The 18,596-nt window shown below is 31.1% G+C and overlaps 1 protein-coding gene across 1 annotated transcript; it reads right to left on the bottom strand.

Annotated features, from left to right (window-relative positions):
• Window positions 1–2,056: 2,056 nt before the first annotated feature.
• On the bottom strand, window positions 2,057–12,951 carry LOC116776707 (putative fatty acyl-CoA reductase CG5065). Its single transcript, XM_061525509.1, has 12 exons — window positions 12,836–12,951; window positions 9,136–9,204; window positions 8,369–8,636; window positions 7,961–8,206; window positions 7,255–7,407; window positions 6,900–6,999; window positions 5,294–5,353; window positions 4,392–4,524; window positions 3,296–3,403; window positions 3,026–3,157; window positions 2,677–2,937; window positions 2,057–2,528 (listed from the first exon to the last, which is right to left on the bottom strand). Exons 2-12 carry the CDS (start codon window positions 9,156–9,158, stop codon window positions 2,450–2,452), a joined length of 1,563 nt encoding a protein of 520 aa, XP_061381493.1. The 5' UTR covers window positions 9,159–9,204; window positions 12,836–12,951; the 3' UTR covers window positions 2,057–2,449.
• Window positions 12,952–18,596: the final 5,645 nt, after the last annotated feature.

An 18,596-nucleotide genomic window follows, 5' to 3' on the forward strand; every position in this document is an offset into this window, starting at 1 on the left:
ACTTTAGTATCAGATTACTCGAGGCATTTGGTCCCCCCAACAGGCCCAGTTCCTTTTTGGAAGACTCAACTTTGCCTAATTCGCTGTTTGCAGAGGGAGAATACACTGTCGAACAATGCAATATCATAGCTAACGGCTCGCTTTAATTCATGCGTATCACCAGGAAACAATTCCAGAACCAGAGGTTCGTGAACTGCATTGACGGTTAAAAGCTGCCGGTAACGTATTACTTAAGAACCGATGCTTCAGAAATCGGCCGGAATACGTAGATAGGAGAGACAAAGTAATCAGGCCAGGGAACCGAAAGCTTCCTCGAATATGGATCTTCCACCGATTTTTTTTTAAACATTCTCAAAGTTGTTTCAGCCAGTAGCCAGTAGCCAAGGAGAGGAGATCCACACCTCCTATCTGGGACCATAAAATTGCTTTACAATATTTGAGGATACATCTGGCAGAAGGAAAAAAAATCATATGAGGTACTGAAGCGAGTACCAATCCTGCTGTTTTTATCTTCAGGTTGTTGAGTCCACGATTTCTCTTTATTTACAATTGAAAAAGGAACATCTATTGATCAGGGTAACACCGTTATATTTTGGCCACAATCCGGATCTTAAACTGATAGGACCAATACCGATCAGTATAGGTGGAAACTTTTACAAAATCCATTTCGTCCCCTTGATTGTGTCTACTGGGTTCGCCGATTTGTGGATCTATCCAAAGACCGCCGCAGTGGGACAATAAATTTAAATCAATCATTTTTGGCCTCAAGAAGTACACATCTAAGGCAACATAGAGAACAGTTATGAAGGTTGGATTAAGTCTTTACTCAAAGAAGCTGGTAATGAAGCCTCTCCCACTAGCTTCTCTTGTCTAGATAGAATGTTTTCCAATAGATAAAATATTAAAAACTGAAAACTGGAGGCAAGAACATAATTAGGAGATACTATAAAAGATTTATATTAAATCAGTAACAGGAAAATACAAAGGCTTCACTGTGAAGCTATTTTGATTTTGTTCGGTAAATTATATTGTGATTAAAATTAATTATTGTATTTTAATCATTTGTATTTTATTGAACACATTGCAGCAACTTCATAATATTTATGACTATGTCACGTACGCGCAACATATTATAAAAAAATGAACATCGCCGGAGCAATACCGCGAAGTGAGGTTATGACTCCGCGGAACGGACACCAAGCCGTGTGAACCAGAAGATTCCTGATACCACACAAGCCATTGAACGGCATTGCTATCCTAACATCGGGGCAATCATGAAGTCTTAGGTATAGGCTATAAGTTTTAATATGTACTTCTTATTATAATATACATATAAGTAAGTTTTGTAGCTTTCCTGGAACCTCTGGTTGCCACCCTATATAATTACCAGGTGATAACAAACACGTCCCTCAAGATGGAAACAATAAAACTTACCTATTATTTTTCCTTAAAACACCCTGAATCCAGGTAATTTCTACGTTTACTAACAATAAAACTTACCTATTATTTTTCCTTAAAACACCCTGAATCCCGGTAATTTCTACCTGGTTCATCTCTCATCTCATCTGAAGTAAGAATTATCAAATCGTAAAAAATGTGCCAGTTTCCACCCGCTAAATTGACATTAGAGGGCAGCACTTGTACCGGAAAGGAGTTAATACTTGACTAAAAGGCTAGGTACTTAACTCAAGATGGATTCCGGATGTCAACATGGAAACCATATTTAATAGGTACGTTTGATTTTTAGTTAAAACTCTTTTAAATTTTAGAATAGTCTACCAATTTTTTAACACTGACAAACTGTTCCGAATAAGCATTTGAAAAATTCAATTAATTTTACAGTAATTAGGTTGAATTGGATTACAAATCTCAAATATAAATATAAATATAAATATGTATTTAATTCATTTTAAGATTCATTTAACTTTCGAATAAGTCATTGTAATTGTTATCTGTGATTTGTATTAAAAATTAAAAACATTTATTTCATTTTATTTTCTGTCTATCGGTGATTAATACGTAGAGGAATAGGGGGACTATTAAATGAAACAAGACGTTCTCTGATCAATGTGAAATTTCCGTTGACAAAGATAAATGAAGAAAATTTTAAATGATTTAATATCAAATACCCACATTAAACCATTTAACTCAACAAAATACTTTCTATATACTACTTAAGAAATTAAAATGTAGTAAAGACTACGATATACGCTTAAATTACATTTATAACATGTACTTAACTATTTAAACATTATATTTTAATATGGTAACTGTTTTGGGACTAGAAATCGTAATATTATTTCACAAATTAAGGCAAGATCACAAAGAGTGACGTTTTCAATTCGTCCATACGTAAAGACGAGAACAGAATGGTGAACTTATATAAAACTAGAGTTAATGTGAACTGTGATTGTGACTTGTGACGTGTATCTACAGATATTTTTGTTGTTTATCGTAATCGGCCAGCTAAAAATTTGAAGAGATAATATCCGGTTGCGACTTGGAACAGCCGATGTACCCAATATAATCTGTAATAATAACAAAATATTAATATATATTTATATTATATAGTATAAAAATTAACTCTCAACTGTGTAATTATTTACGTTGATACTTTGGGATTCTGCTGACACAATTGAGAATATTTTATCTATGGAAATAAAACGTCTATCGTACCTCTTCAGTTTATTCCTGGCTTGGGGCAGAGATTCAATGCCGTCCTTGAGGATAAATCTCCGAATTCCCAACATATATGAACCGATATACGACTCCCAGTTGAAGTGCCCTGGCCAGTGGGAGAACGCGCCTGCGTCACTGGCAACACTAGCTTCATCGTGGAGAGCTGTCAATTCTGACACACTGAACTGCCACTCGTGATTGGCGAAATATTCGCCAGTCGCAGCCGCCATTTTGAAACGACGAGCCAGTTTCATCATTCTATATATAATAAAATAAAATATATATATTTTGACTGACATGTTGTTTTTCTAATTTGAATGGCTTTAAAATTAAAATAAAAACGTACATAGCTTTCCTTCCTTGGGCCCTCAGCAGTAAATCATACAAGAAAGCCGGTAAGAAGTGACAAGAAATTTCCCAAAACGTATTCATGACACGAGACTCCGTGAACGCAAAGTTAGGATACCACATGACATACCTGAAACAAAAAACGATTTTATTTGAAAATATTCGTAATAAAAGTGTTGCCATAAGGAAATAATTTACTGTATCATCTTTATTCGTATTTATTTTAGCAATATTACTTATAATTACTATATAATACATAATAATTTACTTCGTGGGATTCTCTCTCGCCCATTTGACGCAAAGTTTGGTGAAATGTCCCCATTGCAACGGATTAATTGACCCAGACGTCACGTTGTACACGGGACAACGACCAGGTCTGGAAACAGAATAAAAAATACAATATCTGAAATGTAGATAAACAATATTATGTGTAATATCTAGATTTCACAGTGAAATCAAAATATTATAAAATATAATAAATTCATGTTTCATAAAATTTGGCGTAATTAATAATTTAAGTCCCTTTTAATTTTTATTTTAAACATAATATGAATGAGTACAAATTATAAATAGTTAATGATGTGTTGCCATTATTAAATATCGCCCTGAAAAATTGTAAATTTAATGACTTTTAGTTGAAGATAAAAAAAAAATAGCGATTTCAGATATTGTGAATCAATGTAATTTTGTTCAGTTCATAAAAATACATAATACATAATCATTGGATATATTTGTATAGCTGACTGTTTATAAATCGGACGTAAAAACAAGCTACGTTGGAATTAATTTAGTGATATCACTATGATATCGTCTGTCCGTGATCAAGGTTGCTGTAAAGGAACCGAAACGTCGGGATCACAGATATTAAATTATAAAAAAAACTTCGTTTCATTTAACTAACTAATTTAAAATTTATTGATATTTGTTTTCAAGATACGTAAACTAATCAATCAGAATTGATAAATTTTTCTACTAATGGCACTAAAAAGATTTTTTCTTACATAAAATTTCTTAAAGTTAAAAAGCGATTATGTAATTCAGGTCCATATTAATGTAACAGGTCCATATTAGTCTTATTGAAGCTGCAAGATTGCCTTACATGAACATGTTACAGTTTGTACCATCTGTGCCGTACTTATAATACACAATAGTCTTTAGAATTATTTCTATGTCTTATAATAATTAATTATAATACTGAAACATTTTTATTTCGTAATGGAAACATGTAACTATCAACTTTTATTTGAAAATAAATACTGGCGTCAGCCATTTTGTAGGACATTACTGGAAGTAACGCGAACATTAAGAATTAAGACTGAAACTGTACTTCGAACACAGTTTGCATTTAACTGAATAATACATACTTCTTGCTGCCTTGCCTCCAAGCTGCGAGTATGCAGCTATTGACCACCATGTCCACTGGCACCAGGTCGACCACGTACCGTTCACGACAATAACCAGAACGGTAGGTCCCTCGAGAAATTTCCATTATAATACCTGACAATATTTAATATTCAAATAAACTAAACGTAAAGTCAAGGAGATTGGCAGGATTCGAAGCCGGGACTTAATACATCGCGTATAGTCGCTTTGACAACTAAGATATTGAACCTTAACTAAACTATGCATTCCATATAATAATATTGTCTTCTGAAGGAGGTCTTCTGAAGGAGGTTCTTTATTAAACATTTCTAAATTCTGCAATGTTCTAGAGGGATTTGTTAAAAACTTATACATTCATTTGTGACTTCAAACTCCCGAAAAATATGTGGTATTTTTAAAACTTTGCAGATTTTAAACATTCAATGTTTAGTTTTTATGTTGTAATAAAAAAAGTTATTTATGTAACTACTTTTTTCTCGCGGTTTAGTCCATTGGACTTCGAAAATTTTCTCAAAGAAAAATAAATTATGTGTTAAAATTTTATCTTTTCCAATAGAAGGTAGTTTTATAGTCTTTGTCATGTGTTTTGAACAAAATACAACTCCTTTTTTTTATGTGCTCTACCGTGAACCACAGAGAATTGTGGTATAAATTGAATGTTAATCTTATACACAAGGATGAGAGTATATTAATAGTTACAATAAAATCCATTCAGCAGCAAAAGTAAGAAACAAATTCACAAAATTTTCCATTTATAATGTCAGTAGGATTTAATGTACTTGTTATTACGTGAGTAGCAAAAAATATGCAATATTAAACATAAAAAAGAGGAATTAATATTAATTTATTTATATCTGTTTATATTTTTTCAAATATTTCTCACCTGTCACTCCATATATGTTGTCAATCCATCCCGGAAAAGGTTCTTGGTAGGCAGCTGTCACTGTAACATATTTAAGTAATTAATGAAGCTCTTTATGTGTACCTTAAGGATATCCAAATAAGGATATTTATATAATCAATTGATTTTTTTTATTTTATTTAAAAAAACGATTAGTCTAAATTAATAAGGTCAGTTTGTGACTTGTCCAGATTATCTGACAGTTGACATTTTAAAGAAAGAGTCTCACAGATGCTTCTTACTATAAATGTATGTAAAAATGATAGGTCACACAAAAAATATCAAGACAAATTACAAATTTTGTCTTTGATGTGTATTAAAATCAAATCAATAAAGATATCGATAATCAATGGACATTGGAAACAGAAAATGAGTTGACAGTTAAAACATTCTTTAAAAATATCAAACGATTTTCTACTAAAACACCCAAATTTTTCGTGATTTTAAACCATTATAGATCTATATTTTTATGATACCCATTGTGGAATATTTCTTAAAATTGACGTATGACAAACAAGCTGTTATTTTAGGATATGTTAGTACCTATTTATAAAACCCTAATGCTTGATACGATTTCGTGAAAAAACATTCAGTTTTATTCAAATTTAGAACAACCAACATCGAATTATGGAGTAAATATTACATTTTCAAAGCGTTTTGAAGGAAAACTGGGCTATACTATATGTATATGAATAATATAAATGTACTAATCATTTAAAAAAGTATGCGCCTTGAAATAGTTACATGAAGAACCAACCTGCGTTATTATTTATCGCAATCCATTCGTTTATCAACTTAGTAAGCTGCTATGACTTACTTTGTTTGGTGAATTAAGATTTATATTTAAAGCGACATATGAATTTCTATTCAAATAAAAAGTAACTTTAACCTAATGCCTAATTAAGACAAATGTATTGTTTATAAGTACATGTTTATAAGATATAATTTATAAAGACTATATACGGTTTCTTTTCAATATCTTGGTCTAATTTTACATTGGTTGCCATATTTTTTTTTTCATAAGTACTGTGATTTAAGTTCAAGAATAATCTAGACCTAATGTAAAAATTCTCGTACGCGTGGATACAAAAATTTTAATAAACCGAAAGATTTATAAAAATATGTATATTATTTAAAAAAAAAACGACTTTATCAAAATATAATATTCATAATGATGATGATAAAATTATTTTATATTTTATAGCACTACATGAAATGAGGTTTTAATGTGGAATCGAAATTAAAGAAACAGGCGTGTGTAATAAAAAATTCAAAGGTATTGATTGCGACAGATGTTACTTCTCATGACATGTTCTGCAATTATAGTCTTTATTGCAATCCAATACGGTAATAAATACGTTAATTGATTGAATATTGATGTGGTGATGTTCGATTTGACCGGCCACTCCGTTTGTATGTACATATATACTGCCAGTACTTAATAGACATGTCCTGGAAGTTTTAAAAGAGACCCCATCGATTTTTTGATTATTATCCAGTTATCTGGCATGTTGCACGTTGATTCCTCAAATTCTGTACATGATAAACGAGAGTCAAAGGTCGCTCCAAAAACTTCAGATTCACTTACCAATGGAAGGACGTACTATGCAGACGGGGAGATTTGTGTGACTGTATACGATGGACTCCGCCAGAGCCTTCGTGAGGGTGTATGGGTTTGGATGTTCACCCTACAAAAAAAAAATTGAAACAATCTCAAAACTGAGACATTTCTTAAATTTGTGTATATACCGTGACCCTATATATTGTGAATTACACTTTTAAACAATATAAAGAATACATTAAATAAAATTTTTTAATAAAAAATTTTGTGCAATTAAATATATATATATATTGTTAATAAATGCTTGACGAAAAAACATATGAACAACCATTTAGAGCATAATGACCTAAATTGTAAAAAATGAGCCAAAGTTTATCCTAACCTGTAAGGATTCGGCAATAACTTCGACGGTTTCAGCCGGTAACATCTTGGTGCATCTGACAATGCTCTCAGGGTCGTATGGTGGGGCGTAGACCCTTTCTTCGATGTGGCTACGTGGGGCATTGCTGTATGCGGTAGACACGTGAACCAGGGCCTATAGGTTTATGGAATTCATAATATGCAACCAAAGCAAATAGCGCTAAAGACATTCATCTTAAAAAACTCTGTTAAGCTAAACAAAAAGTCTATATGTTTGCCAAAAAAAGCCGAGCAAGAAAATTTTTTTATGCCAATAATCTTCAACTAATTATAAAACAAGTAATGCAATTTTTATTGAAAAGTGTTAGGGTTACAAGATAATACGTAAATATCTAACAAATATTCATTGAACAGACGAGATGAGAATCTTTCCGTGATCACGTGCAAAGTAAACGAAACGTCGGGAGTGTGTAATTAAAATAATTAATAACGCGTAGTAAATCCGAAAATATTAGTTTTATACGAATGAATACTCGTGAAAGTCTTAGATCTCATTTTTCTAATATTTTTTCCTAAATTGACTAAACACAGAAGAGTTTTATATACTCTAATTCCTAATAAGTATAGTCAACGAGAAATCTAATTGGTGTTCGTAACTTCGGAGGTGAGCATTGCTATCCTTCGACCAACATCTATTTGCAATGCTAATTCTTTTTTCTTCTTCGTACCTTAAGGAAGGGCATGTCCTCAGCCAATTGCAGCAAGCTAGCCGTTCCTTGCACATTAAGGGCGGCTGCAGCGTGCAATGGATCAGTAAATCTCACAGTTGCAGCAGAATGGAATACGGTATGACATTTATTCAACAATTGCTGTTGTTCAGCGCTGACGCCAAGATTTGGGGCTGATACATCACCAGTTATTGGATAGAGCTTGGATAGACGATCCGGCCATCTTGTTCGTATGTGGTCAAATACCTGTGGAATTTGTATTATTCAGAATGAATAGGTATCTACACTGACTTATACGTAGTAGTTTGGAGTGTATGAAAAAATTATTAATAAAGTCTATTATTAATATCTTATTTGGTTGAAATAGTAGATGAAAATACCAACCTGGTCTAAATGAAATGGACATACCTGATTTTTCAAAAGTTCCTTATACCTCTGTTCCACCGAGAGACCACGTTTGGGTCTCATCAATATGTAAATTGTATCAATCCCAGGACAACTCCGCAAAAGCTTCTCCAGGAGTGCTTTCCCCACGAAGCCGGTGCCCCCCGTCACCAGAATGATAGAATCCTGGAAATAGTCCGCGATTCTCTCTTCGCAAAGGTTTCTTGGCTCATTTAGGTCATTGAAGTTTGGTATTTTTGGGTCATTCCCGTTCAGCCACTCCATGTTTTTACTGAAATAATATATTGTCAGTAATAGTGTACCCCTAATAAAATAAATGTTATCAAAGTAATTCGTTTAGGTGTATATAATAAATTATTTAAAATGCTGGTCCTCAAGACACTTAACGATTAAGAATTATAGTTAACATATACTTGGAATGCAAAAAAATATTTTATTAACTATTTCAGACGAATGCTTGGCAATGGAAGCTTCATACTGTGGCAGAGCCAAGATAATTCCGCTTAAAAATGTAAATATCCTTGGTCATAATGATTTTAACAACGATAATAATAACGGTTCATAGTTTACAAACTGCAAGGCACGTTTGACATAAGTGGGAGTGTATCTGATAATCTGAGCGAGCATTGAATCGAAAAATATATATATAAAATAATTGAAGACAGCGTAAGGGCTGCTATTTTACGAGACAAAACATAAATGCCTCTAAGCCTAACACTACAAATGTCAAAGTTCTCAAATTAAAGCTGACATTAAATTTCGTTGCTTACCAATTTTCGATTTTTTCACACATTCTTCTGTCTAGTCAACCAAAATTTTTTCTTCCGCAATATTACCACCTGTAATTAATAAATAATGTTCTTTAAAAGTGTTATCTAAAGTTTTGAATTTGTTGAGTACTTTCAAGTGTTTAAATATATTTTTTTTCTTTTTCTCCCTTTTGCTTAATCATACATCAGTCCTTGACAAAATTTTTATTTTTGTTAAGCAATTTAACGTAAAATTAACTTTATTATACGAATAACGAAGTAAGCATATTCTTATAAATGAAATATAGATGTATATTCTTTGAAATTCCTGCTTAAAATGTTAGGCAGTGATGGAATTTGAAGTTACTATGTTTTGAATTAATAAATTCAACATAGATTTTTAACTGTTTCTTAAATATAAAGAATGTTAAATTAACCTAAACTTAAGTTACCCACAGTTATTCTCGTATAACTCGATATATTCAACAAATAATAGGAAATTGATATGATATCAAAACCTAATTACCATTAACCCAAGTAAGACCAAAAGATGTGATATTTAATATACCTGTTAAATGAATGAAACTCGCGAAAATCTTAGATCTCATTCTGGACTGAAGTCAGGTGCAAAACAAAACTACGTTCGAGCGTTTCATAATACAGACAGCGATAATTAATTTGTCACTTATAATGATATTAATCTAAAATTACTAAGAAATATAATGAGATCTAAGATTTTCGCGATTTTTATGCATTTTAATGAAACTAGTATTTTTCGGATAAACTACGCGTGATTTATTTTTGTAAAAAACTACATACTCTCGACGTTTCGGTTACTAAGAAATATTACCTAAATTAGCCGTACACCTAAGGCACTGACTTCGAAAGGTAATTAGATTAGATTTTAAGAAATTGCATATACAAAAATTTTGTTAGGTACTAAATATTATTGCAAAGCAAATAAATATAGTGTTCGTTTATCTACATTAGGTGTCTAGTCGTTTTTTGTGCACATATTTAGAATTTTATTATTAAATATATAAAATTAGGAAATAATAGGTATGTATGTGTTAATTTATTTTATTTTTTACTTCCCAGATTTCACTGTTGTTTTATTTTTAAGTCGGTTTTGGGTTTTTTTTATTTAAAATATTTTTATTTCTTGCTTTTTAGCGTAATTATAAAATAGGTCAGTAGGATAGGGTAGTTTTTCAAGATGGGAAGACCTTCCTCATCATCATTATGCAGCTCTTAAAAGAGTCTGAAATTGACAAAAATGGGCGTCTGGAATAAAGAAAGGAAATCAGCAATGTTTCAATGCTCATCCACATAAACGTGACTAGAGAAATATAAAAAGAAATGATTCAGCTTATTTTTTTTTTCTAGAGGATCACGTTACTGAAAACCCGACTTGGTGACCATAAAACCATCTGGGGGATGCAATCTTTCAGATGAAAAAAGAATTTCTTAAATCGGCCTGGGGGTATTCGAGAAATCAGGGAACATACATCTGACGAATCTACGAATTGAGAACCCCCCTTCCCCCCCTTCCCCCACTTTTGAAGTTAATAAAAAGATTACGAAACCTGTCTTCCGACATTAAAGGTCAAACATAAGATACCTTAAGTAATGGCATTACTTAATGCGTATCGTGTATGAATACACATTTTATGGATTATCCTTAATTTTTTCAAAATCAGGTCTTGTTATATATCATGGGGCCTACCGTTATAGCTAAATAAATCGTAATCAGTTAGCGTTGAAGTTGCTAGTCCATTTCTCGCACACATACTTAATGCTAATTTCAGACTTATACCGTTTCCTCGTGGTTGCCATGGTCAGAACTGAACCAAATTGAATTGGCTCCAAATAGGAAGAACCAGCCTTCAAATAAATATCAATAAAATAACTTTAACAAGTCGAAAGTTATTAGGTAACAGCCACAAAAAAATACCTTATGATGACTGATGACCTCCTCCTTTTTTGAAGTCGGTTGGAAATAAGAGATATTGTCAATCATCAAGGGCGTATGTTAGCCTTATCACAGATTACCCATAATTAAGGGTATACAATAGACAATCAAAAAAATAAATGATTTTTGTAACCAAAGACTTATATATCTGTATATGTTTAGTGTATTAACAGCGATATTAGTAAATATAATTATTACGTAAGACAAGTTTCTATCATAACTTTCTACGTATTGATGTCAGGGTTTCAAACGCGGACATTGAGAAATTCTGTTACACAATATAATATTTTTCTCTGAGAAATTCGTTTATTATGTTCTATATAATGAGATTAGATAAAAAATTTAACTTTTTAACACGGTTTGTTTACTTGCTTTGTTCGCATTAGTTCATATCAATTTTAAGTATATGATAAATAACAGTTATTTATGTGCACGTCGTATTTAAAGTCTTCTCGCGTTTGGTGTAGAATTATGTAATACATTTTATAAGATTCGATATACCCTGTCTCTCGAGTTCTTGTCTGGTAGTCATATGATACTTCTAAGAGCTTTAGCTTAGCTTTGCGTATCTGAAATGATTTAAAAATTGGATGTTACCTAAGCATAGCTAGCACTATTCATTGATTATATAATGACTTATTTTAAGTGTTAAAATTGAATGTCAGTTTTAAAGAGTACCAATAAATCAAAGGTCCGTTCGTAATGCTAAGACGATGAGAAAAATAAAAAAAATGATTTTTAATACGTTATTAGAAAAATGAAATTAAAGTTTGGATAAAATTTTATTAAAATCAAATTGGTTAATATATTTTGTGAAACATTAAGAAATAGTTATTCAATAAAAGTTAATTTTAAAGATTTAAAATGAACTGACGAAGTGTATGTATGTTTGCTATTTTATTTTAAGTTATACTTTTGTGTCTGACATTCATCAATAATATTGATTGAAAGAAAATGGAATCGAATTATTTACGACTAATTGCTATAAATTTTGGAACTATTTCAACGATAAACGAAGGGCTATAGATTTCTTAGTAACAAAAATCACAGAATAAAAAAATAATTAAATTACTTTATTTGTATATATATATTTCCTTCAGACAAAGCTGCTGTTTCGTATTTAGAATTAAAAAAAAAACATTATTTTTAAATATTTTTTCCTGCTTTCATACAAGTTTATCGCGATCTCGAAGAAGCTTACAAAAATATTTCCGAATATGTAAATACGGCTGAATGATATACATTGAACGGAAATAAATAAAAAACATACATTAACTTTTTTTTTCTTTTTTTCTAGGTCATACATATACATTTACTATGAAACTCATATCCTATTAGTTTTTTTCTACACTTCCTTTAGTTATTCATACAGTAATTCGTAATTACGTAAAAGAATTTATATATCAGATAGTTATAATAAAAAACTAATTTAAAACAAATGTTATATATTTCTAGGGATTAATTCAGGTAGTATGTATCACAAAAGTGGTTTTACTTTAAAAATAAAAATAATATCAGTAGAGTCGGAGGCAAAAACTATTATTTATGTCGCACTTACAATATTGTTTAATATTAGTAGCGAAAATATCTCATAATTTAATACAATTAAATAAAATATTTATCGGTTAATTCAACATTATGATATTTAAAAAAAAAGAAGCAATTTTCATAATGCAATCACTACCGTAATTCACTTTTATTATTAAAAAAAAATCACCCGAATATACACAAAAAAAAAAAATAACTCACCGTAAAATTCCGAAAAAAACTCACAAGTCACAAAAAAACAGAAATAATAAAAATATATATATTGTCTTATATCATCGTACAGGCTCGCGTTCACACCGCACCGGCTCGACTTTCACTACCACTTACGTGTGTGAAGTTACCGTGTAAGAGATTGTAAACACACGGGCCAATATTACGTGTTAAAAGTGGCGACATTTCTGCCGTACCAATTATATTACGCTATAATCCTTAGATTAATTTCATGACTGATTATAGTTCATTATAGTACTGAATCATTGTAATTTTGTAATGGCAACATTTGAGTATCAACTTGTATTTGAAAACTATAAATACTGGCCTCAGCCATTTCGTAGGACGTTACTGGAAGTGACGCTGAACATTACAAATGAAGACCGAAACCGTAGCTTCGACCGTACGGATTTAACAGCCTCGAAGAATTTATGATATAAAATTATCTTTGCAACCGTTTTAATTGATGTTTAACAGAGATGGGAGCGCATCGAATGTGTTTTTAATTATCTATGATAGATTAATATTTTTTTTCTGCAGTAACTTCCTAATTTGTGGTTAAAAGTACCCACACAAAGTTTGACAGATAAATATTTATTTTCTTAAATAAATAGGTTGTAAAACACTTTAGTATATAAAAGCTTAGAAATTAGTATAAACTTAATAAAATATTTCAAACTAAAAATCATAGACAGAAATATTCAAATTATTTCTTTATTATAATTTATAAAATTACATTGAAAATGCTTTTTAAACACTCAACACGCTGCGTCTTTTCTCGTGATAATAGCCCGTGTGTTTGTAATCAACGCGTAACAATATGTACGTATAGCTGAATGATTATTTAATTATGTCTACATCCAATAGAAAATATATATTTTTCCCAATTTTTTATTCTACATACCGTATAAAATGTTCATCAAAATCGTCTCAGTAATTTTGAAATTAATATTATAAGTGGATTTGTTCAAAATTTCGAGTCTTTTTCAAGATTTTATCCTCGGTTTTGGTTTCAACATCGGGGTTTAGTCGTAATTTATCCTTTAACATATCTAGCTACAAGCAAAAACTCTTCAGAATATGTTCATCCGATTATGATGATGATTTTTAATTTTATATGTATTTTTCAGTTTTAATAACATTCTCGTATAAGTAATATGTTATTTCAACTAATGTGTTTAATGCAAAGTAATTAAATATTAACCGACATACCTCAATGTGGGTAAATGTATTGATTGGTAAATGTAGGTAACAATTATTTACACAAAACTGAATTAAACCGTAACGAATGTTGCGTTAGTTTACCCAGAAACCTATCTGAGCCTAACTATTGTAACTTCAAGACTAACATAGTCTTACTATAGATGAATATAAAATAATATCGTCCTAAGTAATTAATACGATATTTATATTTATTTATTGATATCGATATGTTCGATGATTATTTAGAATCGATTATAGATCGATTTAACCAAAATTTGCTATAATTCTGGAATATTTGTCGTTTATTTGTGATTTAATTTCGATATAGGTTATTAAAAAAACATATTTTAAAAATAATTACAGCACGTTTTCTAGAATCTTTTAATATAGAAAACAAAAAAGACTTGATTATATATATATATCTAGATTTTGCTAACGATACAGGCCGTGTGAAATTTGTCATTGAGTGTTAACTATAAATCCAGAGCTTCCCAAATTTATTTTGTCCTCATTTCACTTTGAGAATATAACACTTTTTAGCGTCCCCATTTTGTAACTACTGAAAAACAACTATAACTTATTCTAGCTAAATAAAATTACAAATCATCCTCCAGGCGTCTATACAAGACCTCCATTTTAGTTTTGGCCCTCTTACCGCCCCCCTAGACTTACAGCGTCCACAAGGGGGCGTTATCGTCCATTTTGGAAGAGGCAGTATTAATCCAATCTTCGGTTTTAAGGAAATGTTCCTTTAAGTTTAATAAACTCTCGTATTTAACATTTATCGAAGGATGTATGATTTATATTTTATGTAAGTTATGTTGGATGAAAGAAATATTTTCCAACAGTATAAAGGTGGGACAAAAATATTAAGACTTATAAAATTAGAAAATACAAGAAACATAAATTAACGGAAAAGGCTTTGTTTGTATAATTCATATAATTCTGTAATTATAGAGCTGCCACGAATATTCGGCAAGTATTCGGTGTTAGGCTATTCGGCCGAATCACTATTCGTGGCATTTCTAGATTACACTTTACCATGTTTTATTGTGTGCGTATATATTCTATTTGACCATTCGGCTTACGGCCGAATACTGTAAACTATTTGGCAGAATAAAAAAGATAGTCATGGTATTACCCAAACACATTAATTTTACAAAACATTTAGCGTTTTAATTCCTAAACTCTACCAATGGTTAATAATGGTGAAAGAAAACAAGTTATTGTGATGTTTGTGACAGCAACGGATAACGTTCTTCATCACATATAATTCTTACTTTGGAACTAGCGTCTCGCTGTATACACTGCTATGCGGGATAGGATACATACATCGTAGCCTCTCATTAATGACTGCCTCTTGTAAAGTTTTCTGTTCGATGTGGACAAATAGTTTTCATAAAAAAAAACAATTGTATTTCCAATTGCACTTTCTTGTTCCCTACCTTCATCATGGTATATATTTTCTGCGGCGAGTTCCTCAAGACACTTCCTATTAGCTCTTTATGACACGACTCGATCCACATTAAAACAAAAGACAAAAGCGCCCTTTCGGTACACGATATCGTCGCTAAGCGTACTTGTTTGTTATCACAACCACTGAGCGTTACCGAATATTCTGTGGCCAAATATTCTGTGGCCAAATATTCTGTGGCCAAATATTCCAAATACTCGGTGGTATTTTTAAATTATTCTTTAGTTGAGTGAAGAGAGAGAAGCGCGAGGAACGCTATTTTTGAGACTCAGGTCTTTCATCCACGGGCATGATCTCGGCAACCGAACGTCCGATGGGGTCAGAGTTTTTTTTCGATGTTCTTGTTTGGGCTGGTTATTATAAAAAAAAATTTTTTTGATCGGACAACCAAGTTCACTTTGTTCAATTTGCACCGAGAACTTTTTTCAAACTATAAACAAACTAGGCACAAGCCCCGGCTTCGCACGGTTTATTTACAAAAAATATAAAATAATATTTAATTTTGACATTTATTAAACATATATTATGATAACTTTAAAACGGTACGCCCGATTTAAATGATTTAAAAAGTAATTTACAGATACTCATGTAGGCTTGAAAAAGAAGTAATTTATTTTGATCAGACTTTATACTGTAATTATGTCCACAGCTTTCCAATAAACGCTTTAGGAATGCCAATTTTTAATAGTTGTAAAAATGGATATAGTATGTTATCCTTAAGGTATAGATATATGCCACCGCAGACTTTTCTGTAGACCTAGAGAAGATACACAATTCCACCATATATTATTTTGTTATATGACAAAGACTTTAGGCAGCGTTTTCGTTAAAAGCTCTCAGACGGCTCACGTTTCCCGATATCTACAACAAATAACGATAATGTACATACAAGACAAAACAAAAACTTAACAAATTATATTTTAAAACCTTCCTCGAGAATCACGCTATCGAGTGGTGATAACTGTTTGGTGATCGGTGCAGTAGTTTTTCCGTTTATCGCGAACAAACAGACAGACAGACGCGGCGAGGGACTTTGTTTTATAATATTTATTGATATAATAAAATAATAATAAAAATATAATATATAATATTTATTGATGATATTAATATTGATGATGTGAAGGTGCATCACTTAGTAACATTTTTAATATGTCCACATATACATCTTATTCTTTACCTTTTCTATTGTCAAAGTTTCATAACAATGAATTTAGTAACTTTGTCCATAGAATACATAATATATTAGTTCCCAGCATTTGTATTTTCACGTGTAATTATATGTAATTATAGTATCGCTGATAGTCATTCGTAGGATTTGGTATGTAGAGCAAACAAATTAAAAATGATTGGTTTGTTGTCACATAACATATCCGGGAATTCCACTTTCTAAATGTTTTCCTCTTGCGACAAAACAAATGGTGACTCAATTCATTTGTTACTTTAACTTTTGTTATTTCTTTTATAATACAACTTTGTTTATTTATGTCCTTTGTTACAATATAACATATGTTAACTATTGATCAAATCGTAACCCCATTTAGATGGTTTACATATCTAAGTAGGAAATGCATAGGGCAGTGAAAGTGGCCATTCTTCAGCAAGCAGTTATAGTGATGGGAGTAAACTATCGATAATATTTTATGATTTTTTATCTGTGTAACATAATAACATATGAGACGACACCTCTTAGCATTTAATGGATTCACGTGCGGGCGTCGGGTCCATCGTTGCAGGGAGAGGTTCAACAGTGCCTGGGCCGTGGAACCCAGGTGTAGGTTTAGGGGCCCCTTGACCACGGAGAAATTTATGTATAAAAAAATTGCTATTTAATGAAAAATAAAAGCTATGCTTACGCAATGAAAGAAATATACAAAGCATAATATGTTTGTGGTATTAGATGTATTTTTTTGTCTTACTCTAGGTATATATTAATTTTAAATAGTATAATAATGTTTGTTTAGTTAAAAGTTTAAAGTAAAATACTTTAAAACCAGAAAGCATATAGTATAGTACATAGAACATAGTATAGCATATACTAAATACGAAGCGTTTGCCGTTTTTCATCAAAACATACTTTAATGTGCGAAAATGATGAATGTAACACTATTAACTCTCCGTGTGTAGCAAGACGCAAACTTGAAGTAATCAAACCGAGCGCAATATTTGAAATTTTAAGCAAACTATTTACAAAACTGTATATACCTGGGCGTCAGCAATATTAAAACTATCGATATACTGGCACATCACTAAACAACCGGTTACGTTACGACTATGTAGGTAATATTATGAAACAGTGTCCAAGCCTTCTTTATTATATTACCAAAACTTTTATAATTTAGTCTGTATTGATTTTTATAAATACATTTTTTTTTTCATAACTTAGTCTTATTGTTAATATATTTTTATGTCATAATAAAACCTTATAAATAAAGAAATAAAACAAAAATGGTTCAATTAAGTCATTATTTTATAATCGTTTTTATATTTTCTATATTATGTTGTTGTAAAAACATGTTTAGTGATCTGACAAACGTTCTGTCATTGGTTGTGTTAACTTAAAATACTTATGACATGATGTCCTTGTCGATCAACAAATAAAAACGTTAACTTTGCTAAAATATCCCTCGATTCCAGTGCGAAAGGCCTTAGTTGTATTAAAAATATACTTAAGATATTTATATCATTTATTTCCACTTGCATGTAATCGGAAGCAGACTCATTGGTACCCAATTGTTTTGCCACCTAGTTAACAGTATTGGTTGTGTTTATAGCGACCGACGATAGTTCTTTTAATTACAAATAACTATTTAGAAGATTAAATTCGACCGTGGTAACGTCTCTTTTTCGTGCACAACGTAAGCGTTGTATATAATTAATGTAAATAAAAGGTATGTTTTGATGAAATTATGGAACCTAATTTGCTTACAATTAGCTGAATAGGTATACGTAGTAATATTTGATAATATCTCGCCGATAAATACAGAAGAATTTCTTATATTTATTGATTTATTCCACGCTGTTTAAATTAATGATAACAAAATAAAGTCTTGTTGTAACGCAGAAAACATCCCTAAA

This window comes from Danaus plexippus, chromosome 30 (assembly GCF_018135715.1).
Source record: "Danaus plexippus chromosome 30, MEX_DaPlex, whole genome shotgun sequence".
Lineage (NCBI taxonomy): Eukaryota > Metazoa > Arthropoda > Insecta > Lepidoptera > Nymphalidae > Danaus > Danaus plexippus.

What these genes read in the sequence shown, in the direction of transcription:
- LOC116776707 (XM_061525509.1), bottom strand. Translation starts at nt 9,158, where the DNA reads ATGTGTGAAAAAATCGAAAATTG. An exon ending in TGTGAAAAAATCGAAAATTG is followed by an intron (nt 8,637 to 9,135) that starts GTAAGCAACGAA and finishes ATATTATTTCAG; the next exon opens with TAAAAACATGGAGTGGCTGA. An exon ending in AGGACATGCCCTTCCTTAAG is followed by an intron (nt 7,408 to 7,960) that starts GTACGAAGAAGA and finishes ATAAACCTATAG; the next exon opens with GCCCTGGTTCACGTGTCTAC.